At 48.2% G+C, this 24004-nt stretch overlaps 1 protein-coding gene across 3 annotated transcripts; it reads right to left on the reverse strand.

Moving 5' to 3' along the window:
- Window positions 1–637: 637 nt before the first annotated feature.
- On the reverse strand, window positions 638–18908 carry ERLIN2 (ER lipid raft associated 2). 3 transcript variants are annotated; one of them, XR_013825440.1, is made up of 13 exons: window positions 18013–18859; window positions 17448–17569; window positions 16083–16164; window positions 14961–15007; window positions 13171–13232; window positions 12853–12978; window positions 9217–9290; window positions 8991–9049; window positions 8369–8460; window positions 7542–7631; window positions 5770–5849; window positions 4970–5360; window positions 638–4405 (listed from the first exon to the last, which is right to left on the reverse strand). XR_013825440.1 is itself a non-coding variant. In XM_079908943.1 (13 exons), the coding sequence occupies exons 2-13, from the start codon at window positions 18082–18084 to the stop codon at window positions 5160–5162; spliced, it is 1107 nt and encodes a 368-aa protein (XP_079765069.1). In that variant the 5' UTR covers window positions 18085–18110; window positions 18800–18837; the 3' UTR covers window positions 638–5159. The 3 variants fall into 3 exon arrangements, 2 of the variants coding, with proteins under 2 accessions (XP_079765069.1, XP_079765070.1); XM_079908943.1 differs by having other exon boundaries at window positions 638–5360; window positions 18013–18110; window positions 18800–18837; XM_079908944.1 differs by having other exon boundaries at window positions 638–5360; window positions 18800–18908.
- Window positions 18909–24004: the final 5096 nt, after the last annotated feature.

A 24004-nucleotide genomic window follows, 5' to 3' on the forward strand; every position in this document is an offset into this window, starting at 1 on the left:
CCAGGGATCGAACCCGTGCCCGCTGCAGTGGAAGTGTGGAGTCTTAACCACTGGACCACCAGGGAAAACCCGCAACTTTTTTAAAAAATTGAAGTATAGTTGATGGACAATATTATACGTTACAGGTGCACAATATAGTGATTCACAGTTTTTAAAGGTTATGCTCCATTTATGGCTATTTTAAAATATTGGATATAGTCCCTGTGTTGTACAATCATGCAAGTTTTATAAAAGTGAAGTTGCTGAACTCCCCTTCTGCCTTTTCTGGGGTCAACCCATGAGATTTAGCTTTTAACTACTTTTTTTCTTTTGGTTTTAACATTTTTTCTTTCTAGCCTCTACAAGTCTTTTTTTATTTTAATTGGAGCCCAGAAGTGGGCAATTAATTTCAACAGGGCCAAACTGGCTAATTTTCTACCTGTCTACTGCATTGCTGGAAGTACGAATTCTCAATACTGCGTCTGCTGAATTGCAGTGTTGTTCCTTTCTTCCTCTATGTGCTATCCTACCTGTAATCTTATTCCATGTTATCACATCTGTTCGATTTCCCACTTAGTTACCTGTGTGTTTTCTAGCCTGTTTTTCCAGATGACTGAAAATAAGTTATTTTTGAACCCTTATGCACCGTGCTAACCCCTTCACATGCGTTTCATTTCACAATGCGTTTTCATTTCATCCACTCAACCCATTTTATAGATGAAGAAACTGAGGCTCAGACAGGTTAAAGAATTTATTCAAGACCATACATCTAAGAAGTGGTAGAGAAGGGATTTGAATCTTGGCAGTCTAACTCTAGAAACTACATTCTTAATTTACCTATTCAATTGTAAATCCATAGTATTTGTGTTGGGCTCTCCAACCAACAGAGAAAGTTTGGGAGCACCATCGAAAAACCTGAGAAAGCATGGGCTAGGGTTGCCAGATTTAGCAAATAAAAATACAGTTGATCCTTGAACAATGCAGGTGTTAGAGGCACTGACCCCGGCTGGCATCGACGAAAATCTGCCTATAACTTTATAGCAGGCCCTCATATCTGTGGTTCTGCACCTGCGAAGGCAACCAACCGCAGATTGAATTGTCCTGTAGTGTGCGTTTATTGAAAAAAATCCGTGTAAGAGCGGACCCGTGCTGTTCAAGGGTCAACTGTTCAGGATGCTCAGTTAAATGTGAATTTCATATAAACAACGAATACCTTTTTAGTATGTCTCATGCAATATTTGGGACATACTTATACTAAAAATTACTCGTTATTTATATGAAAATCACATCTAACGGGGCATCCTGTATTTTATTCGGCAACTCTAGGCTGGGCATATTTCCCAGACAGAGACTGCGACTTTCCTACCGAATTGATATCAAAATATATTTTGGGTCAGTTGAAAGTACCTCTGCTCTTTGGGAGCAGAATTGCAGCAGTGTTTGGAGTATTTTACGATAAATCTCCGTAGCACCTACCAAGAATTATGCCATTTTCACAAATAAGCTGTTTATTATTTCTACATTGATAATGGGAATAGATATTCATCTGAATATATTTTTGGGGCTCGACTTAACTCACTAGGCAGAAATGTTTTATCTCTTTATATCACCTAATCTAATATTAGCTATTGCTAAATTTCACTGTAATAAAAAAATACAAAGACTCATTTTATTTAGCAAGACTGAAAATAAAACTAAGACATCAAATCACACCTTTAGAGTTGTCTAAAACAGTTCTTCCATCTATCAGCCCAAGGCAATTAATCCAGCATATCATTTGTAGAGTGATTAATATAACAACAATCATTTCTCAGTTTCAAAGGGGGTCATTCAGTCCTCGGGGCTCTTTGCAAGTAGAATTAGTTTTGACTATTCAATCACCAGCTTGCACAAAAGCAGAAATAGAGAGGAATGGAAATACAAACACAAAATGATTGGCTATTACCTCTTTTAGAAGGAAACACCAGAAATAGTGGCTAGAACCCTACTGAATAGAACTAAAGAAGCAGTGGTTAAGTCCATAGAGGCAGAGTGACCCCTAGTCAGGATACAACTTATCCTCGATCAAACTTAAATAGGTAGTCAATAAATATGAAACTCTTACTTTCACTGTTTATAAATGGTGAAGTTATCTGTGTTGAAAGATAGAGGCTCATAGAAACTGCAACAGATCATTTATAAAACATCTACTTTTTTCGGATCAATATAGTCGGCCCTTTGTATCTGTGGATGTGGAACCCGCGGATACAGAGGCAGCTATACTAGGCCATTTTATATAAGGGACTTGAGCATCCACGGATTTTGGTATGGGGTCGGGGGGAGTGTCCCGGAACCAGTCCCCTGCAGATGCCGAGGGATGACTATATTGCTAAAATTCTTTCAGTGATTTTTTTCCCTCTCTCAACTTAATATGATCGCAGATCTCTCCGAATTTATTTTAGTCATATAAAAATTAACAAACTGTGGCTTCCTTTCAAATATTCTGTCCTGATATTAAAAAAAGTGATTAAAAACAGTACTGAATATAGATCACTTCTGCAAAGTTTAATGAGTGAGAAACATTCAACCAAGGTGATTTTTCCTTGGAAAGTCCTACAAAAACTGACTTTTATAAACAGTTCCTTATTTTGATAGAGGTTCCATTTATCAATAGCAGCCATGACTTTACTGCCTACAGAATTGCAGGCTGTCACAGTTTACATGTTTAGAATTCAAATGTTTTCAGATCAGGTTTTCTAGTAAGTGTTACAGAAACGAAGTCACACAGACAGACTGGTTAGTTGTCTCAAGCTAAGAAAACAGCCCATTTCCATGATTTTCCTATTCAGGCAGGTACAGACAACATTGGAGTTAAACGAATGGGTACTACAACAGTTACATTTTTTGCTTAAAGATGAAGTGACATTGACATTGAAGGGGGGCAGGTGTAGCAGGACTTCACCGAGGCTCCTTTGTGATCTAGTGCAAGGGACAAGCCATCACAGGATGCTAGTATTAGAGAGAAGTTCCGGTTAAGAATCTGAGCAAGCTTGCTATTCAGAGAGGCTGAGATGACCTCGCTGCGTATTCCACTGGAGAGAAGTAGTGTTTTCTGAGGCTTAGGCAGCCGGTCTCAGAGTAGAGGAGCCGACAAATATGTAAATCAGGGATGCTGGATGTGACATGGTACTCCTAACAAGTGATTAATGGCACTGAAGTGGGAGGAGGGTGAGTGTATCTTAAGGATGGATACCTTATGTTGGTCTTAGACTAACTGCCTTCTGCAAGGCCTTCTGAGCACATTAAAATCCATCACTCCCAGGAACATCTGGCTGCCTGCACAAAGTGTGACCAGGAATGGTGGTTTGAGAATTCTAAGTCCCACAAATTAAAACAGAGAAGGGCAACATTTAAATTAAGAGGGATTAACCCTCTGTGTACTCCTAGGCCGGCTGAACGCTCCCCCAACTCCCGAAGAGCCTGGTGCTACTTAGAAGCAAGGTAGCCCGACTTTTGGGGCCATTCGATTAATCAGAAGTCTGGGTGTGGGATCAAAAATGAGATGGAAATCTGTGCCAGAAAGTATCATTTGTAGTTTCACCGAGAAAAGAGGGGTACAGTGGGAGTTCTTCTTGGAGGGGGGCAGCTAATAACAAATCCTCAGCCAGGGCTTGTCGTGGACGATACCAACAGGCTTGCAAGTTCACTCCAGACAGCTGCCCTCCACTTAGCGACCTGGTACACACTCCTGCCCCCAAGTCCAACTTCAGGACACAAGAAAACCTTTTTTTCATGTTTGTGTTCCCCCCATCCAAATCTCCCAATTAGTAATGAAAAAACATTTGAGTGGATTCTGATGCAGTCCTGACCCAGGGACTAGGGCATGAACTCGCACCCACACAGCTGCCTCCATTTGAGTGGATTCTGATGCAGCCCTGACCCAGGGACTAGGGCATGAACTCGCACCCACACAGCTGCCTCCATTTGAGTGGATTCTGATGCAGCCCTGACCCAGGGACTAGGGCATGAACTCGCACCCACACAGCTGCCTCCATTTGAGTGGATTCTGATGCAGCCCTGGCCCAGGGACTAGGGCATGAACTCGCACCCACACAGCTGCCTCTGGAGATTTAACACTCGGTGTGACCCCTGGAGCCCTGGATTTAAAGACACCGGCCGCTTAGCGCACGGGCTCCCCCTTATCACTACATCAGACAGACCCCAGCACGAGTCACAGGCACTGAGATTGGGGAATCTTTGGGACGAGCCCTTCTTCCTCCCCCAGAGGAGGTCTTCAACCGTAGGATCCCCACAGCAATGAAAAGACACTTGATCTCAAGGAACGCGCACAGTTTGCCAAGCAGGTACCACAGTGGCTAACAGATAGCACGGTCCCACTTCAGCAGCTTTGAAGACACCTGAGTTCTTCATTCCTGTCTTCTTGATGCTGAGTGGAACCAACGAACAGGTTAAGAGGAGAAAAAAACCAAATCACAGAATAGGTGAAAAGTTTTAAAAAGAATTGTGTGGTGGCGGCCAAACCCTGACCCTGGAAATGTGGTCGGAAGCCACCACGCTTTCAGCCCTGGGGCAAGGAGGGTGGTGTGTAGAAAAGCCTGCAAAACCTATAGCTCCAGCTCTTCCTTACCAGGGCTCCAGAGAGCGGGCCTCGGCAGTAACCCATGGGCTCACGGCCAGGAGCGCCGGGAAAGCCAACATCCATCGCAGCCGTTTCTCCACAGCTCTGCTGGCAAACTTACAAGCACGTATTTGCTCGGCAGCTGGGCCTCACCCACGGGCATCTCCCACCTTGGAGGCAGGTAGAGAACACTGGACTGCCTTTCCCCAAATAAGGGCAGTCCGATCGGAGGCGACACCCTGCATTTCTCCCACTCCTTATTAATAGCATCCCTAATTAAGCCAGCTTCAAAAGGGGGAAAATCAGTGCCTGGAGCTCAAAGGGCTAGCCCACGGTTTCCAAATCTTAACAGAAGCCACGTAACCTACTTACCTGAAGAAAACCCCAATTCATCAGTCCCTACCCCCGCTTCCCAGGAAGGGGAATAGGTTTAAGTCCGTTTCTTCTTTTTTCACCACAGTACGTGGAAGAGAGTCAAAGAAGGTAGTGTGGAAGGGAGGGCTGGTTCATCATTAAAAAATAAAGATCTCTTTGAGGGTCATGTGCGGCTGGGGACAAACATTCAGTTCTCCTCCGCGTCTGCCTCCGAGGGCTCCTCTTCTAAGCCAAAGCTCGGCTTGTCAGCTAGCGCCTCCAAGTGCTTGCCCAGGCTGCCCGCAGCGTCCACGAACATGTCAGGGATGTCTTTGCCAAAGTAAATCTTGCTGTTGGAAGCGATGGCCTTGTACTTCATCAGCTGCAAATACTCAGGGGTCAGCTTCAGCTGGAAGAAAAATGAGGAAGGAAGACTCTGATGGGGCCAGATTAGGGAAAGTCTGGGCGGCATCCCTTTACTTTCGCGAGGAGAGGGTCTCCGTGAGAACCACGCCCCCTGCGCCTCTTCCTGGTCTCAATGTTGCGTTAGTAACCGCGAAACCCCTTCTCTGGGAGAGAGTAATCTCAGGTCCTCAAGGTGAGAACTGCGAGAGTTTCAGGAGTTTCTCTGTTTACCAGCAAAATCAGACTTCTCTCAGGGTCCAGCTAAGGGAAAGGGAAGGCGCTGGCCCACACGGCCCAAGAGTCCTCGCTCGCGACCACGAGGGGCTGGGGCAGGCGCCATGTTCTCACAAGCACCCGGCTACTCTCAAGCCGGGCACACGCCCTCTGGCGGCCGGGCGGCGCTGGGTCTTTACCTTATTCGCTTCGGCTATTTTCATGGCAGTGTAGCACTCGGCGTCCGCCTTGGCCTTCTCCCGGGCCAGAAACGCCGCATCTTAAGAGAAGAACGCAGTGAAGTGAAGGGCAGAGGCTATCGGAAGGCTAGTCCCCGCCACTTTCCCCGACTGCCTCCCTGACCCTGGGCACACTGCTCTGGCTTCTCTGTGCTCTGATTTCCTCATTTATGAAACTGGGGAAAAGGCATTTTTCTCCTGTTTCACAAGTGGTTGTGAAAATCGACCAAGATGAAGGAGTGCTCTGACAGCATCTCCCGGTGGTGGGGCCTAGCTAACTCTGAGTAAGTCTGCCGCTGTACCCGACAGTGTCTTTTCTGACAGCATCGTGGAGACACGTCCTCTTTCTAGCCGCTTACTCCTCTGTGGCCTGTGAGGAGAGGGACGGGACCCGCCTGAACCTCCTGTCTCCGAGCTCTCCACCCCGGCGCTCTCCCCTCCTAGTACACAGCAAGACCAAGGGAAGCCCGAAGAAGGCTCTGGATACGGCCCGAGGTGGATCTGCCCTGAAACCGACTACCATAAACAAAACAGCTCAGCCCCTCTCCAACTTCAGCTGCCTTTTCATTTCCATCAATCATTTCAGAAAGGCTCCAATTAGCAGCGCTTAAGCTGGCACAACTTGAAGGGCATGACATGCCATGGTCTAGACTAACACCTGTTTGGACTAAGACACATTTAAACTTCTACTTTGCAATCTGCTTCCTTAATCTGCTCAGACCAGCTTTCGGTCAAGCTGACGCAAAATTTTTGATATTTACTCCCTGGCCTTGGGAATGAGGCCAGCCTTGCACGAGCAACAGCTGTAGCAAAAGCCTGGGAAGCAAGCGGGGACTGGGGGTGGGTTCTTACTGCACAGCCTCAGCAAGGCCCTGGGTGGTGGAAGCCTGCAGGCTGGCTGGGGTGCATGCGGCCAACTCGACTGGCCTTAGCGCCTGGTGACCTGCGTTTATAATAAAAATGTGCTGTTCGGCTAAGAGCTCCCCAGTGAGGAGCCGCTGATCCGTAAAGGCCTAACTGGCTCCTCCACGGGCACCTGCAAAGCCTGAGAGGCCCCATCGTGAGTACTACTGGACACAGCACTGTGCAGCCTGAAGCTGGGCCCTGAGGTCTTGTTTTTGGCCTAGAATTTGCTTGATATAAAGGCACCACACGGAGGAGAAGGTGGGTGGTGGGAATGAGGTGAGAGCTGAGGGGCAGGGGACTGAAGGTGAGTGAGATTCAGAGAAGCTGGCAAAGACAACACCTCTCTCCAGCTCGTGGTGTCGGTATTGAAAGGTGTCTTCTTCACACCCAGCTTAACATCCACAGGGACCCTGAGAGGCCAAAACCACGGTGTTCACGGGCTTCTGAGGAGGGGGGCGGGTAAGGCAGGGGGGAGAGAGCTGCTGTCTGGACCTAGCTTCTTGGTTTACTTCCAATGCCAGACTGTGAGCCCAAGACAGCAGGGACCACGTGACCTCCCTTTTTCTTAAGCCTGGCAGAAGAGTCCTGGTGGCACCCAACTAAAATCTGATGAATGACTGAATCTCTCTGAAGTGGAAAATTAATGCCAGCCTGGACCGAATCTCCCCAAAACTCAAGTCAGAGCACAGAGAACAAGGGATGTTCCAAAGAAACCATAACATCTGAGCACAGAGATTACAGAGCAGAGGAAATGACCCCCCCCCGCCCCCCCCCCCCGGCCACAGAGCGGGGTTTGAGGAAAAGGCAGGCGGGAATCTCTCGCTCACCTTCAATTTCCGAAATCCTCTTCTCCGTCTCCTTCTCCATCACCTTCTGCCCATAGGTGATTTCTGCCACCTGAGCCACTTTCTCTGCCTCTGTATTAATGAAGTTGAGAAAGGCTTAGAGCCCCGATACTTCCAGAGTTTGACGGCATTGCACCTTTCACCTGATCTGAGGCCCTGATGCAGGGCAGCGGGTGGGCTCGGGTGAAGGGCCACTGGCCCAGAGGCAGCCATGGCAGGCTCCCTCTCCCAAGTCACAGGATATTTCTCCCAAAGGAATGTTTTAAGGGTTGAGGTACAGGTTTCCTCCTGCCACTGCACTTTAGGAAGTGGCCAGGGCTGTGGCTGGTCGTCTGGTGCAGTGGTAAAGAAGCCGGGTTCAGGGGCAGAGTCCCTGGATTTGAACCCCGTTTCCATCACTTCTCTGCCATGGGACCGTGGGCAGCAATCTAGCCTCCGTGTGCTTCAGCTCAGTGAGAGGAGGTTAAGGATGCTGCCTTCCTCACCCGGCAGGGGTGGGTGTGTGAGGAGCGAGATGATTCACCCGCGAGCATTTAGAAAAGCCCACGGCTCGTAGTAAGGGCCCAGTCGGTGTTATTATTATTGTGAATGAGGAATTAACTGGAAGGGCTCCTTTCATTTAAGAGACGTGTGGAAACTCAGAACTCATGATCCCTGGCTGTGATCTGACAATTTCAGCTGTTTCCGGGGGATGCAGGCCGACCCCGCGTGTGGCAGGGCTTCGGAGGACCGAGCCCCAGGCTTCCTGAATCTCTCCACCCTCCCCAGCCTGTCTGCTCTGAAAGGGGACCCCACAAGCACAGTCAGACCAATGAGGGCCTTCTTCCGCTCTGTCTCGGCTTCCTTCTCTACCACCTTCTGCTTCTGGGCTGCAATCAGAAGCTTCGTCTTCTCGCTTTCCCTGAAGGGGAGAAAAATGCACAGCTGTGAGGCTGCTGGGGACCAGCTTCTGCGGAGATTCACTGCGCCCTGGAGAAGACAAGCCGCCCCCGCCCCGGGGGACGCCAGCTGTCATTCCTTCCTCTCTCCTGGCAGGCTCTGTAACGTCCCAGGTGAAAGCGGCTCTGCTGCAGGCAGTAACATGGCTTGCCTTCTCCTCCAAAACTCATTGGTAGGAAATAAAGCATAACTGACTTCAGTAAAAGGCACCTGCCTGCCCACGCAATCGCCGCTCCCCGTCTTCTTCGGCACGAGCCGTGAAATGCCACACGCCTCCCCCCGCCCCCGCCCCGGCCCTCTGAAGAGCATCCCTGCTCTGTCATTGCGGAGCCCAGGTGAGCGTCCTGACATGCCTGCCCCATCTTCCAGGGTGGTGCGCTGTTACAAATACTCAAGAGGGGATGCCTGGCCCGGCGTCGATCAACCCCGGGATGGGATGAACGGGAGGCAGGGGAGAGCGGTGGTTACAGCTGGGGCACCGGGCACACTCACATCAGCTCGTAGTTCCTGCGGATGGCTTCAGGTATGTTGGGCTTTGTCACCCGCACAGCCTGGAGAGGAATAAAAACAGCACCTGATGGGGAGGTGAGGGGCTGAGGGACCAGCTCCCACCGGTCCTTGATCTTCCTGCACAGACAGGACATCCTCTGGAAGAGGGGATGCACCTTCCTCGGGGGTCGGCGGGCGATGGCAGGGCTCCCACCAGGGCGGTGCTTACTTGGATGACGAGCCCGGGGGCCATGGAGGTCAGGTCCTGTTGCAAAGCCAGTTTGAGATTTTCATCAATCTGATCTGGAATCAAGACAGATAGAAGAAGGAGCTGTTACACTTTTCAGGCGGGGAGGAGGGAAGTACGGTGGTAGAGTGCAAGGCAAGACACCAGCTCACGAATGCACCTGACAGGCAAAAGGTCTTCCCAAGGCAGAGTGCTCATCAGGGCCCGGATGTCTAAAGACACCCTGCAAGGCTGTCACAGCGGGAGGCCCACTCGGTCCTCTATGTGAGCCAGCCGTGAGCGTGTCCTTTCCCTGGGGCCTCAAGAAGACATCAGCCTCGCCCAGAAGGGAGCTAAGCTTTAAAAGGACAAACAACTCGAGCACATGTTTTGAGTCAGGCAGCAGCCTTTCCCTAGAAACAGCAGCAACAGAAGGTGGCCGCCTGGCTTTCACGAAGAAGGAAGGTGGAATGGCCAAGTTAGGTATTTTGAAAAAGCCAAGCACATTAAATCTAGTAATTTTAGAGGTTTCTAAAAGAAAAACAGACTCTGATGTCAAGGAAAGCCCCAAGGAAGACTAATTCCATTAGGAACTCCATCAAATAACACAAGGAGAAGAATGACAATTTACAGCTCTGGAAACGAGCCCAAGTGGTCTGATGTGTTGTTTGCTTTGGTCCTGATTCTCTGTCTGAAACATGACACGTGAGTCACTTCACGGACAAGGGTTGGAAGAGCTGTAACCGACTGTCCCTCTAGCTGTGGCCCTAGAACAGCGGCGCCCAGGCTGCCTGCTCTGACCTGGGCCTTCCCTGCCCTGCCCCCCGCCCATGAGATCCTCAGTAAGATCCTGGAAGAGCACTGAGAAAAGGACCCACGAAACCAGGCTGGGACATCTTCACGGAACCATCTCCCTACTGTCAGCTGCCATCTGCTTTAAGTGGCCATTCGTGATCCAGGAGCCTTTGAGGAACAGTAAGTCTAACTCCTTGCCTGTTATAGATGGTCAAACTGAGGCCCACTGAGGTTCAGTGATGTGCTCAAGCTAGTCAGGACCCAAAATAAAGAACTTGTTTAATTATTATGCTTTGGTTGTTAGGGTTGAGAACGGTACTTTCTTCAACTGTCATATCGCTAAGCAAGGGGTTTTAATACTTCTACATATCAGATACGTTCCCAGCAGCCTCTCAGCACTGAGAGAGAAATGCCCATAAGGGCAGCACCTCCCACCTGACATGGGTCTAACAATTTGACGGCTAGAGATAAACATTACATGCCACATTTTCTATTTTAAATAGGAGACCGACCAAACTTTAAGGGAGATGCCCTATACCCTCCATAAGTTAATAACACAGTTGTTTATCAGATTAAATTCTGTCTGAGTCAAGGCAGAAAATTGTGACCCGGGGCTAGTAATTTTCTAGGAAAATCTGGAAGAAATGTTTTGCATGGTGGTTTACTACCAAAGTAACACCAGTACTAAGTTGTTTATAGGTGATGGTTATGCTGACAGATGCAGATTAAGTTATGTTATTACGTGAACACAAAGAGGGTCTTCAGACAAACTTCTTAACAAGTACTGGATAACATTTTAATAAAACAGGCAAAGAGGATGCATCAGAGCAAGCAGTGATAAAAACTGCAGTCAAGCTGAAAGTCAGGGCTATGCGTCCTGAGAGGAGGGGACCAGAGAAAAACTTTCCAACTTCAGGGAACAGGATTAGAGACTTGAGTTTCTCCTTTGCAGATGCAAATGGATTCTAAACAAAACAGTGCTTGCTGGCAAGAATGATGTTAAAAGATATTTCAAAGCAAACACACTTCCCTAGCTCCTCTGTACAAGAAGTTTTACTTTACTAGGACGCCAAGTTCATCTGCAAGATAGTGAGAAGTTCTCTAATGCAGAATAATTTCACATTTTAATTCCCTCTACATGGAAATTAGAGCTCTTCTGTCTTTTGTTGTTTCAAATGCTTTGGAACGTTCATTTAATGGCACAAGTTCTAAAACAATGGCTAGAGAGAAAACTAAGATATTTTATGAAATTATATCAGTTTGAGGTTAAAAAAAAATCAACAGCAGATTTACTGAACTGTTCTTAACAGCACACTGAATCCAAACCCCACAAGAGAATCCAAAGCCTATAAAGTGAATTTAGATTCATTTTCTTCTGCAGAAAAGTCAAAAGTGCTTCTGATGATTTCCCAAATCTGAAACAGTGCAAAAGGCTGTTTGCTTAATTAAGACGACTGGTGTCGCCAACGATTCCGCCTCTGTCTACTCTACAGAATGTTCTCACTCAGGGTCCTTTTAATGAAGATTCCTGGGAAAAATCACTGTCCAGTCCTGATGTCAAGAATAGCTGTTACCACTGATTGCAAAGTTCATTTGCTTTTATTTTTTAATACATTTATTTATTTTATTTTTGGCTGTGTTGGGTCTTCGTTGCTGCGCGCGGGCTTTCTCTAGTTGCGGTGAGCGGGGGCTACTCGTTTTTTTGTTTTTTTTTTTTTTGCAATACACGGGCCTCTCACTGTTGTGGTCTCTCCCGTTGCGGAGCACAGGCTCCGGACGCGCAGGCTCAGCAGCCATGGCTCACGGGCCCAGCCACTCCGCGGCATGTGGGATCTTCCCGGACCGGGGCACAAACCCGTGTCCCCTGCATTAGCAGGTGGACTCTCAACCACTGCACCACCAGGGAAGCCCGGGGGCTACTCTTTGTCGTGGTGCGCGGGCTTCTCATTGCAGTGGCTTCTCTTGTTGCAGAGGACGGGCTCTGGGCGCGCGGGCTTCAGTAGTTGCGATGTGTGTGCCCAGTAGCTGTGGCACGTGGGCTCAGGAGTTGTGGCTCGCGGGCTCTAGAGCGCAGGCTCAGTAGTTGTGGAGCACGGGCTTAGTTGCTCCGCGGCATATGGGATTTTCCCGGCCCAGGGCTCAAACCCGTGTCCCCTGCATTGGCAGGCGGATTCTTAACCACTGCGCCACCAGGGAAGTCCCACGTGGGTCCTTTCTGTTCTAAGCGTTTCCCTATTCCTCTCTACAGGTATAGGGTAAAAACAACAACCAAAACTCACAGAGGTTCTAGGAACTGTAAGTAGCTATGGTCCTTGTCCCACTTCTAGAATTAAACGTGACCCTTGCTGTTCTCATCACTTGGTCCTGGTGCCCTTCATCCAGGGTGGCATGGATGAAGCCAGAAGCCAGGGGAGGGAGGTCTGAGCTTCAGCTCTGCTACTAGCCAGCTCTGGCACTTTCTCCCTTTGGGCCTTAGTACCCTTATCTTGAAAGGAGGATGCTGGGTAATCTCTAAGGTTCTACTAGAACTGACCCCTCTTCATTACAAAACGATGCTTAGGGACAGTGGGAACACACTTCCATCCCAGGCCGCTGATTCAGCGCAGGAGCGAGTCCTCGCATCCACCATTACTCCTGTGCCCAACGCTCAACCGCTCTCGCGAGCTCCCTCCACCGGCATCAGCGTTTCCCAGGAGCGCCCTGTGTGGCCGCCCGCTTCCCGGGCACTGGATCTTCAACACTGCCGGGCCTTTGGTACCCATCCCGCCCTGTGGGCAGCTCAGAAGTAGGCAGCGGGGAAGCAGGGCTGCTTGAGCAGGTGATCATCCCAAGAGGCTTTCTTACCGAAGAGCTCGATGTAGACCTCCTGAAGCGTGTGGACACTGCAGAACTGGTTCAGCTCGTGGTGGATCTTGTTGAAGATGAGCGCCTTGTCGTAGTCGGCAGTGTAGTTCTTCACTATATCATACACTGGGAGGAAGGAGAGATTCAGGATGAGGACGGGCGGGACTCACCACATCCCCGGACACAGCGGCTGTCCCTGGCTGTCCCTTCCCGGGGCGCTGCTGCAGACACAGGGCAGGCGTGGGGCCGGTGGTGGGGCGGGGGGAGTGGGCTGCAGGGGAGGGGCTGGGCTGGGGGAGGGGCACGGCAAGCACACACCTGCGTGTGGGACCAGGAAGTTCACCACCTCGATTCTGTCGAAGTAGATCATCACGCCACCGCTGTCGGAAGAGGGACGGACACAGCAGTCAAGGCTAAGCTCTGGAATATGGTGCCTCTCCTAGGGGGTGGCGGGAGGTGTGTGACTTGACAGGAAAAGAGGAGAGTTTACGGGGGTGGGGTGGGGTGGGGGGGCGGTGAGAGGTCAGAGATAGGAGGCTCTCCAGGCAGGAGTCCTTCCGAGCTGCTAGCGAGAACGCAATCTCGTGAGAAATCACACCTCCTAAAAATACCTCCGCGAAGAAAAAAACGAAACTTTGGCGGTAAGACAAGAGTAGTTCATCTCCTTTTAATCTGCAGTGCCTTTTGATTAAAGCAATCAATCGAAAGGAAGAGACTAAAGAAGGTAACGGAGTTCTCAGAACTTAAAAATGTGGGGTTTTATGGTCACTGTTTCTCACTTTGTTTTCACCATCACTTTAGTTCAGCCCTCCCCGCCCCGACATTCATTAGAAAACAATTTCAAACATACAGAAAAGCTGAAAGAATAGTACAACTAACACTCATATATCAACACCTAAATTTAACAATTGTTAACATTTTACCTATCGATTGATCTACTTTTTTTTTTTTTTGCTGAACATTTCAAAGCAAGCTGCGGCCAGGATACCTTAGCCCTTAACACCTGTCAAGCATCAATCTCCTAAGAATAATGACAGTCTCCTACAGAGTCACAATACCATTCCCAAACCTAAGGAAATTAGCAATAATTCCTTACCATCTAATACCCAGTCTTTCTCCAGATTTCCCCAGAAGTTCCTGTCATGGACTGAATTGTGTGCTCTCCAAAATCCATATGCTGAAACTCTAATCCCCAATGCGACTGTATTTGGAAGCAGGGCCTTTACACGGGTAATTAAGGTTAAATGAGGTTATAATGGTGGGGCCCTGATCTGACTGGACTGGTAAAGGAAAGAAGAAAAAGACACCAGAGATCTTTCTCTCTCTCCACACGTGCATAGAGGAAAGGCCACGTGAGGACACAGCAAAGCAGCCACTTGCAGGCCAGGAACCAACCTTGCTGCCACCTTGACCTTGGACTTTGAGCTTCTAGAACCGTGAGAAAATAAGTGGCTGTTGTTTAAGCCACCCAGTCTGCGGCATTCTGTTACGGCAGCCCAAAATGACTAACGCAGTTTCTGTAACGTCTTTAATAGCTGTTATTTTGGAACCAAGTTCTAAGCAAGGTTCACCATTACATTTGCTTATATCTTTACGTCTCCTTTTTGACCCAAGGCCCCTCCAAATACAATGACTTTGTGATGAAATAGGGCCAGTCATTCTGTGGGATGTTCTGATTCTGTGTTTGTCCGAGTGTTTCCTTATGGTGTGGTTTACTTTGTTACTCTGTCCCTGTTCAGACCTTCCTGACTTTTCAACCGGACCACCATATTGGTTTTCTCCTTGAATTTCCGGCCCCTGAGTTCTCCCCCTACCACCTTTCCAACATTCTCCATAGCTAGTTCTGCTGAAGTTATCTTCCTCTAGCAAGTTATTTGTGTGCCAAAAGCCTTTATCACGGCATTCGAGGCCCTTCCAAACTTGTCTCCCTTCTGTGATTTGCTCTACTGCACTCCACCACCTACTCAACTCAGAACATAGGGAGCTTGGGGGCAGAGAACTTGGTGAAACCACCGAGTGGTACGTCCCTTTTCACTGTCTCTTACTGTAGCCAGCCAGATGGCCTTGCCTCTTATTTGGGCTTCACAGCTTTATTCTGGGCACCTTACCTTGTCCCACAAGGTACGTTCTTCACCTCATCTGTCTGGAGTGTGGTCTGGAATTAGGGGAGACATAAGATGCTGTAAGGTGAGCAGTGACAAACAAAGTGAGTTCTTTTGGGAAACCCAAACAGCCTTTGCCTTGAATACTTATTTGGGTTAAACTTGGCCTCTGTGAAATGTGAATACCCCCATGAATGCTCCTCACTTACAGAGTGCGAGACTAAACCAAGCAAAGGTACCCACCCCGCTTCCCTGTAAATGAACCACCACATGCACAAGCTGAGCAATGATGGTTTAGTGAAAAAGACCCTGGTTAGGAGTCCTAAGACCCGTGCTTACTTCCGTTTCTTCCATTTACTAGTCTTGAAACAGCAGATTCTTTATTTAACCTCATAGCCTCTAAAACCTGCTCGGCCCATTCTCAGGATTACTGTGAGACTCAAATGAGATACTGTGCATGGAATGCACTTTGAAAACCATCAAGCACAGTAAATGGCAGAAGAAACCTACAGGGCAGATGCTGATGAGGCATCCCAGGATATTTCCCTGGGTTAGTTTAAAAGTCATTCTCTGAATCTTCTTATTCCTCTTAGCTGGACATACTTCAAAGATGACTAGACTAACTTAGCCTGGCTTTGGGTCTGTCATAACTAATCCTACACCTATTTTAGATGTCGTTTCCCTTCTCCAAGTTCACCCCCCCCCCAATTATGTTCACATCTCTGAAATTCAAAAAAGAACCAGCAAAATTACCATGTTTTATTTCCATCTATCTTGGTAGCCTGTGGTTTAAAACACACAGATGCACAAACATCCTATTTTTCCTTCTGCGTATTCAGAAGAGATTCTTCTCTGGTTTTGTCTTGAAGTGAAGCCATAGTTCCCAGCTGGGAATGACAGGCCAAGGCAATGACCCCGTTCAGCTATTTCAACAATCAAGTAAAACTCCAGAAGTAAGTGGCTCATGGAGCCTCATACTTTATATTATATATAGGACTTATTCTTAAGTGATTCCTTGAAAAGGCATTATACTCATCCACTCATCCAATGGCTAAGTCATTCCAAATCACGCACTAATCACCACCCAAGTCTGCAGTCGTCCAACCCTGCCCCACAAGCCGAGTATACCTGCACAGACTTATAGGATGTGATGAATGGGAGCATGAGATGGAAGCCAGGGCCGCTGGTGGAAGTCAGCAGGGCACCGCCTCTGCAGAGGAGGGAGAGAGAGGCAGGCTTGGTTTAGCAAAGGGGTGTCTGTTACATCAATACTGTTTGGGCCCACTTTCTCTGCAGCCCCATAAACATTTAATATAGAGTGACATGTGCCAGAGCCATGCCCACAGATCCCTGTCTTCCTCTCAGCTTGACCCTAATATTCTAGGAAGCCTGATGCTAAAACCTACAACCGCTATTCATGCTTTTGCAGTGAGAAAAACGGGCACACAGACAAAGTGGAATAAAGACAGCAGAATCCTTGGCTATACTTGAGATAAGAGAGGAGAGCTGTTTTGTTGTATCTGTCGGGCTTGTGGCGATCCACAAGGGCAGTTAAATCCGGGAATATAGTGACCAATTAATGGTACTAGTGTTGGAGTCTAGTGACACAAAGAACCAAAAGGATAATTTTAAGTACACTTGATAAACCATCTAAATATTTTTTTGGCAGTATAGTTACTTTTCTAATCAAGTTATATGTAAATGGTAATAAAATTAAAAGCCATTTTGGGGGACATAGAAACAGATGGTGGGAAGAAATAATTAAAGGGAGAGGGGAACCCAGTCAGACTTCTAGAACTCGCTACTGGCATCCAGAGAAAAAGCATTACGGGGTACATATAAGAAGGGGCTCATAAAGACTTACAGCACATAACTTGGTTATGGAGGTGACTCAAAGGAAAGCAACCCAAGATTTATATTAAATGCTTTTTTGCTTTATATTAAGTCACAGATACATTTTTTTTAAAAAAGAGCAATAAAAATAAAGTGACATAATGGGTTATTGTAAGAACCACTATCCTAGAGCTTGCCTTGATGGATACAAGTCAACCTGCAGGCTCTTCCATTCTTCCTGAAATGTTAATTTTAAAGAGTAGGTCCACATGACATCTCCTCAGGTTGCCATCAAGAACCGGTACTCGTCAGAGGCAAGCTTGTGGCACCGAGACGCCCAGAGGCAAGTAGGAGAAAACAGTGTTTCAGAGATCATCTTCAAGGAGCATGATTGCCTTTAGGTTTTCTCTCTAAATCTCTCTACACGTTTATCGATTATCATCCATGGCATCAGACTACTAGGTTTTATATTTACATTTATATATGTATTTACGTGTGTGTATTCCCCTCCCCACGGTCACTGACACGAGAGCTCAATCTAAAAGACTCCCCTATTCAACAAAATGTAAACACAGTTGGTCAGCAGAATCTGTTAAACATTGACTAGGAAAGCCAGTCGTTGAACAGGAAGTTGCAAGCTACGCCGTGTCACTGCCTTACCTGTAATACACCCCAATATGTCCCTCTTCTATCTTGTGCACAGCTGAGAAGAGAGATGCACACAAGAAACTGGCAGCCACAGCCAAAACTGCTCCCAACTGAGCCATCAGTGAGCGTTCACCCTGGGGGAAAAGATACAGCAAGACGTGTGCGCTCTGACTTGCGGGAGAAAAGCTCTGACAGCGAGAGCACCTCCCCAAGCCGAGCTCCAGAAAGTGGCTCACGTCCAGCCTGTAGTAGTATGAACACAAGGCTAGATCTACAACTCTCTTCCTCCTTGCTCTCACTTGGCACCACCATTCCTTAACTGGCTCCAGATACAGCCGTGGCCCAAGGGAGAACCAGTGCCAATTGGGCAGCGTTCAGGACACAGCCTTCCCTTCCTGTGAACACGAACGGCCTGTCACCGGAGCCACTCATATTAGTAAAAGGGAAGCGAGGCAGCTGCAGTACGTTGGCCCAAATTACAGAGGATGTCAGATGACAGGCAGTTGTGGCTGTGTAATTCTGGTCAGAGCCTCCCAGTCCTTAATTGCCTGCCACTTCAAAGGAAACCATTATTTACTCCTTTCAGAGGCTGGAGTGACACAGACAGCATGCGAGCCGAGTTCCATGGCGGGATTCTCTGGCCTTTCATCCACCTTCCCCGTTATTCCTTTGGCCCTAAACAATATAGGTATCTAAGCGGCACTGAAGCCACACTCCCTCCCATATGCTTGACTAGCACTTTGCAACTGACAGGTTCCCCAAGCCCATGGTTAGAGGGGAAAGGGGGTTCCCCAGGCTGGGTAGACTCTGGGGCTCCTGGGTTCAACTGTATTCGGGCACCAGGACGCGAAGGAGTTGGCATCCAGAGACTCATTTCCTGAACACTGAATGATCTGGAAAAACTACGGTAACTGTCAGCGAGGTTCCCAATCGGGCGCGCCTGGGCCCACGCGTCCAGCGCGTGGATTTCTGTCTCCCGGGTCTAACTTAATTTGGGCGCAGACGTCTGCGAGGCGCTTATTTCACCGTGCGGCCTCCAGCTACCGATCTGCAGCTGCGTCCTATGTGCAAAAACCCTTTCCTCCCCGAAGTCACCCCCGCCCCACCTCGCGCTCCTTCCCTGCCCTCTTCTGAGAGAGGGTCGCGAGTCCCAGGAGCCCTGGTTCGGGGCTGGAGGCTCCAAGAGCCTCCGCTCCGTCCCGCCTAGAGGCTCGCGGGGAAGGGACGGGACAGAAAGGGGTTGCTTTCCCGCTCCCGAGGGAGAAAGGATGCTGTGCTGGGGGCCGGGGGGAACCGTCGATCAGCTCCTGCCGGGAGCCTCACCGAGGCCCAAACGCGCGCGCTAAGGGGCGGGGGCCGCGTACCAGGCTGTCCCTCCAGGCGCTCCGTACTCGTCCGAACCCCTGTGCAACCGCAGAAACCGCCACACCTCTCCGCACGCTACTTCCTTCCGGGCCCGTCGCTTCGATGACGCCATTAGTTCACGCGAGAAGACCACGCCCCTTCTCTCCCTAGTTCGCCAGTGCCTCTCCCGCGCCCCGAGCTGGGGGGGGTGGCCGCGGGTGGCCGCCAGGAGGCGCCCGCGACGCGGTCCGGGCGGTCAGGACCGCGGTCTGGGATTTCCGGGATGGGGGTGGTGCGGGCGCCTGGAGAGTGACCCCGGGGACGAGGCGAGTGGCGGCGGGTGCTCAGACTGACGTGTCACTGTCCGAGGATTTGACTTTGGAGTTTGCTCCGGATTCCCCTCCACGTTAGGTCAAGCCTGTTGTTTTGTTTTGTTTTGCTTTTTTTCGGGGCAGGTACCAGCGACTTGCAAGCCTTCTAGCCCTCTGTTCCGCTTTCCTGTAGCACCGCTGAATGAAACATCCTTTAAATGTGCAGATTAGCACCATTACGTAACTAATCAACAGTTTCTACTTTGAATTGCCCTTTATGCTTTTCTACGAGCTTTGGCCTTTGAGGTCCCTACAGCACCGTAAAGTAGATTAAGAAGGAATTATCTCAATTTTAGTGAACGAAATCTAGGTTCAGTGAGGTGCGAGGGTAGCAGTGGATGAAAGCCTGCTTTGCTCTTCCTTAACGTCAGGAGGTTAACTGCCTCGTAACTGATGCCACTCCGCACAGGGGCTCGTGCTTGTCAGTGTCTCCCCGCTAGACTGTAAGTTCCCTGAGGGTGGGGACTGCGTCTTCCTCAGCATCCCGGGCCCTTAAGTGCCCAGTAAAAACAGACCGCAGCACGGTGGCCGAGAACCAGCATCCAGACCTTGTGTCTCCCAGTCCGCAGCCTTCACTGGTCCGCAGCATCACACTAGGGCATTTCTAATTCAGCCACTGAAGTTACTGTGTTCGCAGAAGAGAGTCCACTTAATTACAGCCTTCGGTACTTGGAAAGCGTTTACACGGGGAAGATGGCAAGCTGGTGGTGCTGGACAGACTGAGGACACTGGAAAACGAAAGTGTAGGTTTTCCAGGCATGGAACTGGCCCATTTCCAACCCCCTCCCCATCTCCTGGGGGTTTGCTCTGGGTGAGTTTGTGTTGAGATAGTTCATTATATGTTAAGCCCACAAGTGGGCGCTGCCGGGGAGCTCTGTGCCCACCTCCATAAAAGAGGGTTTCTCCTCTCCCCACCCTGTCACTGCAAATCTCCCCCTCCCCCAACACACGCATTGTGCGCACAAACTTGACCCATTTCCTGATAGATCCTATCAGAACCTGAGAGCTTTTTCTCCGCATGTTCAGTGATAGAACTGGGCCCGACACACTTAATAAAGGTTTCTTTAATAGTTCACACTTAGTAAATGTTTACTCAATAGTTGAGTGAATGAATAAGAGAAATGGAAATATTGGGGTTTATCAGCCCAAGGAATGGGGCTTAGCGTGCAGATAAAGGAATTAAATTAGTTGTCATTTAAGAATTTCCTGACTATTAAACTTTGAAATAAACTATGAACGGAAGTGGTGGGATTTCGTTCTCAGGAGGCTTTTTACCAGGTGTCTGTTGTTTAGTTATGGCCCTGCCTAGAGCCATAACTAAATGATAATCTAACATTTCTGAAAACTCTTTCCTTGAGAGACCCGTGATTGTCATGACTCAATATCCAAAATTACCCCGGAGGTAAGTCTGTGATGATTTGTTTAACAAAAGTCAAACAAATGTGTTTAAAAATCCATTTTAAAAAAAACTTGCAGGGCTTCCCTGGTGGCGAAGTGGTTAGGAATCCACCTGCCAATTCAGGGGACACGGGTTCGAGCCCTGTTCTGGGAAGATCCCACATGCCGCGGAGCAGCTAAGCCCGTGCGCCACAACTACTGAAGCCCGTGCACATAGAGCCCGTGCTCTGCAGCAAGAGAAGCCACGGCAATGAGAAGCCCGTGCACCGCAACGAAGAGTAGCCCTCGCTCACCGTAACTAGAGAAAGCCCGCGCGCAGCAACGAAGACCCAACACAGCCAAAAATAAAACAAATAAAATAAATAAATTTATAAAAAGCTTGCAGTAGAGAGTAGTGGTTAAGTGCAGATACCCCATGGTCAGATTGCATGGATTTAAATCCTGGGCCATCACCTGGGCCCCCCAGCCTCTTATTAGCTGTGTGACCTTGGGAAAAAGACTTTATCTGTGCCTCAGTTTCTTCATCTGTAAAATGGGGATCATGGTATGAACTTTATAGGACTGTTGTGAGGATTAAATGACAAACCAAGAAAATGATGTACAACAACGTTTGGCACATTTTTTTTTATTTTGCGGTACGCAGGCCTCTCACCGTTGTGGCCTCTCCTGTTGCGGAGCACAGGCTCCAGACGCGCAGGCTCAGTGGCCATGGCCCACGGGCCCAGCCGCTCCGCGGCATGTGGGATCCTCCGGGACCAGGGCACGAACTCGCATCCCCTGCATCGGCAGGTGGACTCTCAACCACTGCGCCACCAGGGAAGCCCAATCTTTGGCACATTTTAAGTGTTCAATAAGCTTTAGCTGTTGCTGTTTTAAATAGGGAATTCCATTAATGTGTTCTTGCCCTTTTGTGGATTCCAGTTATTAATGTGACGGAAGGTGAGAGAACGATGAGCTGTAAGTTGCATGGTTTTGAGTCGTAACCAGATGAAGGCTTATCAGAGGAAGAGATGTGAGACTCCAAAACGACACCCCCACAGATTTCATAAAGCGTTACTGAATGTTTTCCATGTACCAGGCCCTGTGCCTTTCTCATTTTGTAGAATTTTCAGCTCAGCTCTTTGAGTTCAGCTCCATTTTAGGGAGGAAATTGAAGCTTACAGAAGTTAAGGGATTGTCCAAGATCACAAAGCTTGTAAGTTGCTAAGGCAGAATTCAAATGACCCCAAGTCTCTTTCTTCATTATAGTAAATGAATTAGAGAATGATGATGCAGCTTAAAACACACACACACACACACTTACCACATTTATTTCATATGTAACCTTTCAGGAATGTAGATCAGTGGTCAGAAGTTGCGAAACTTTAAATTGGGCTGGTTCATTTTGCAGTCGGAAGTTGAAACAGGATTTAAAAAAAATATTCCCGCCACAGCCATCCGCATCTCCCAATCTCTGGATTGCTGTTTAGTCCTCCAACAAGCTAATTGTTGGTGAGGGTGTCACTCCAATGCTGAAAGAGACCCCTTCTTTCACATTTAGAGCCCTTTTCATCAACAACCATGTTAGCCCCAAAGGAGTCAGGCAACTCTTAAAATCTTTGGCTTCAGTTCATTTGTATCACAAGAGTGGAAGATGGTGGAAAAAGTTTTTGTTTGATTTTGATTTTTCTTCTTTACTTAATGCCCTACACAGAGAATAGAGGTCATCATTTAGGACATTTGATCCCAGTAAGATTTTGGTGAGCTTGGTGGGGAAGAGAAGTAAAGAACTGTATCCTTAATTATTGAGGGTTACTCAGAATTTTTCCAGCTGGCAAACCTAGGACTGGTGCCTTGTAACAACACAAGGATATTTACTTGGGGCTAATGATGTTTCTTGAAGAGAGTTCTGTAAAGGGATCAAAGAGGGATCATGAAAACAAAATTGAGTTGGAAATCAGTTGGAAGTCCCTAGAGATCATTTTGTGATTATATGTTTGTACAGCTTTGTTGAGGAATAATTGACATACAATAAAAAGCACATAAAGTGCACAAGTTGATAAGTTTTGCCATCCATATATATCTGTGAAACCATGACCACAGTCGACATAACGAACACATGCATCGTGCCCCCAAACTTCCTCATGCCCCTGTGTAATCTTTCCCTCCAAGTCCTCTCTGTGACCCCCACTCCCTAATTCCCAAGCAACAACTTGTCTCTTGTCATTCTAGCTTACTTTGCATTTGTAGAATTTTATATAAATGGAATCATGCAGTATTTACTCTTTTGGGGGGAGGGGGTTGTCTGGCTTTTATTTTTTTACCCAGAATGATTATTTGGCGAGTCATCTATGTTGTTGAATAGAGTTCATTCCTTTTCATTGCTGTGTAATATTCCGTTGTACAGCTGTACAACAATTTGTTTCACCTGCTCAGCTGTTGATGGACATATACACTGTTGGCTGTGATTTTAATCCAACCCTTTTATTTCACTCATGCAAAAACAGAGGGCAAAGGGGAGGAAGTCTTCAGAGAGGGGGCTTGGTCAAGGTCCACACTGCATTTGGGGAGTGATGAGGAAGCAGCCAGCTACCCTGAGAAGCTATGCCAGGGGGCCTGGTGGTGTGAGGTGTGGCTTGGTTTGGTTTGCCTGGGATGCCCCTTCACTTGAATCCATAACAATATTAGGAATTATAAAAAAGATTGTATGGCATTTTGTCTGTGTGTATCTATCCATACATCTCTCTAGATCATTGATAGACTCCTTTCTGCCATACCCGCCTGGTTTTCCTCCTCCATGTCAGAATGTTCCTTCTGTAGTCTCCATCGTGAGTGCATCCTCACTGATTCCCCAGAACTCTCTCCTTGAACCCCTGCTCTTCCCTTCTCCTTCTGGAGGGTCTCTTGTGTTCTCAGTCTTCTAATTATGGGGTTGTTGATGACTCCCCCAAATGCATATTGATAGCCGTGAGTTACACACTAGCATGCCATCTCATTAGATGTCGGATGGAGGGAAACCAATTGTATCTCAGCCTGAACTCGAGGTTTCCCTCCAACATGCTCCTTCGTTAAAGGTATCACCATGCACTCAACCAACCAAGCCAGATGCTCTGCCTCTATCTTGATCTGCCCCATCCATTTAGCTATGAAGTTCTGGTTACTCCTTGACCCTGTGCCCTCTTCTCTGTGCATTGCCCTCGTTCCGGCTTCATCACTTCTCACTTGGATTGTTGTAAGAATCTAATGTTCGTGACCTTCTCACTCCACCTTTTAGCTTAAATCAGTGCCCCATGTGTTCTTAAAAACCCAATCATAGGTTTCCTAGAGAAAAAAGATTCAAATCTCTTAATGATGTGATCCCCTACCTACCCCTCCAGCTTTTTTTTTTGTTGTTGTGGTACGCGGGCCTCTCACTGCTGTGGTCTCTCCCGTTGTGGAACACAGCCTCCGGACATGCAGGCTCAGCGGCCATGGCTT

This window comes from Stenella coeruleoalba (assembly GCF_951394435.1).
Source record: "Stenella coeruleoalba genome assembly, chromosome: 21".
NCBI lineage: Eukaryota > Metazoa > Chordata > Mammalia > Artiodactyla > Delphinidae > Stenella > Stenella coeruleoalba.

Bases quoted from the DNA above. Each gene is read 5' to 3' on its own strand.
- ERLIN2 (XM_079908943.1), bottom strand. From the start codon at position 18,084: ATGAAAGGCCAGAGAATCCCGCCATGGAACTCGGCTCGCATGCTGTCT. The intron at 5,850-7,541 runs GTGAGCGAGAGA...TCTTCTCTTAAG, and splicing joins GAGGATTTCGGAAATTGAAG to ATGCGGCGTTTCTGGCCCGG. The intron at 5,361-5,769 runs GTAAAGACCCAG...TTTTTCTTCCAG, and splicing joins AAATAGCCGAAGCGAATAAG to CTGAAGCTGACCCCTGAGTA.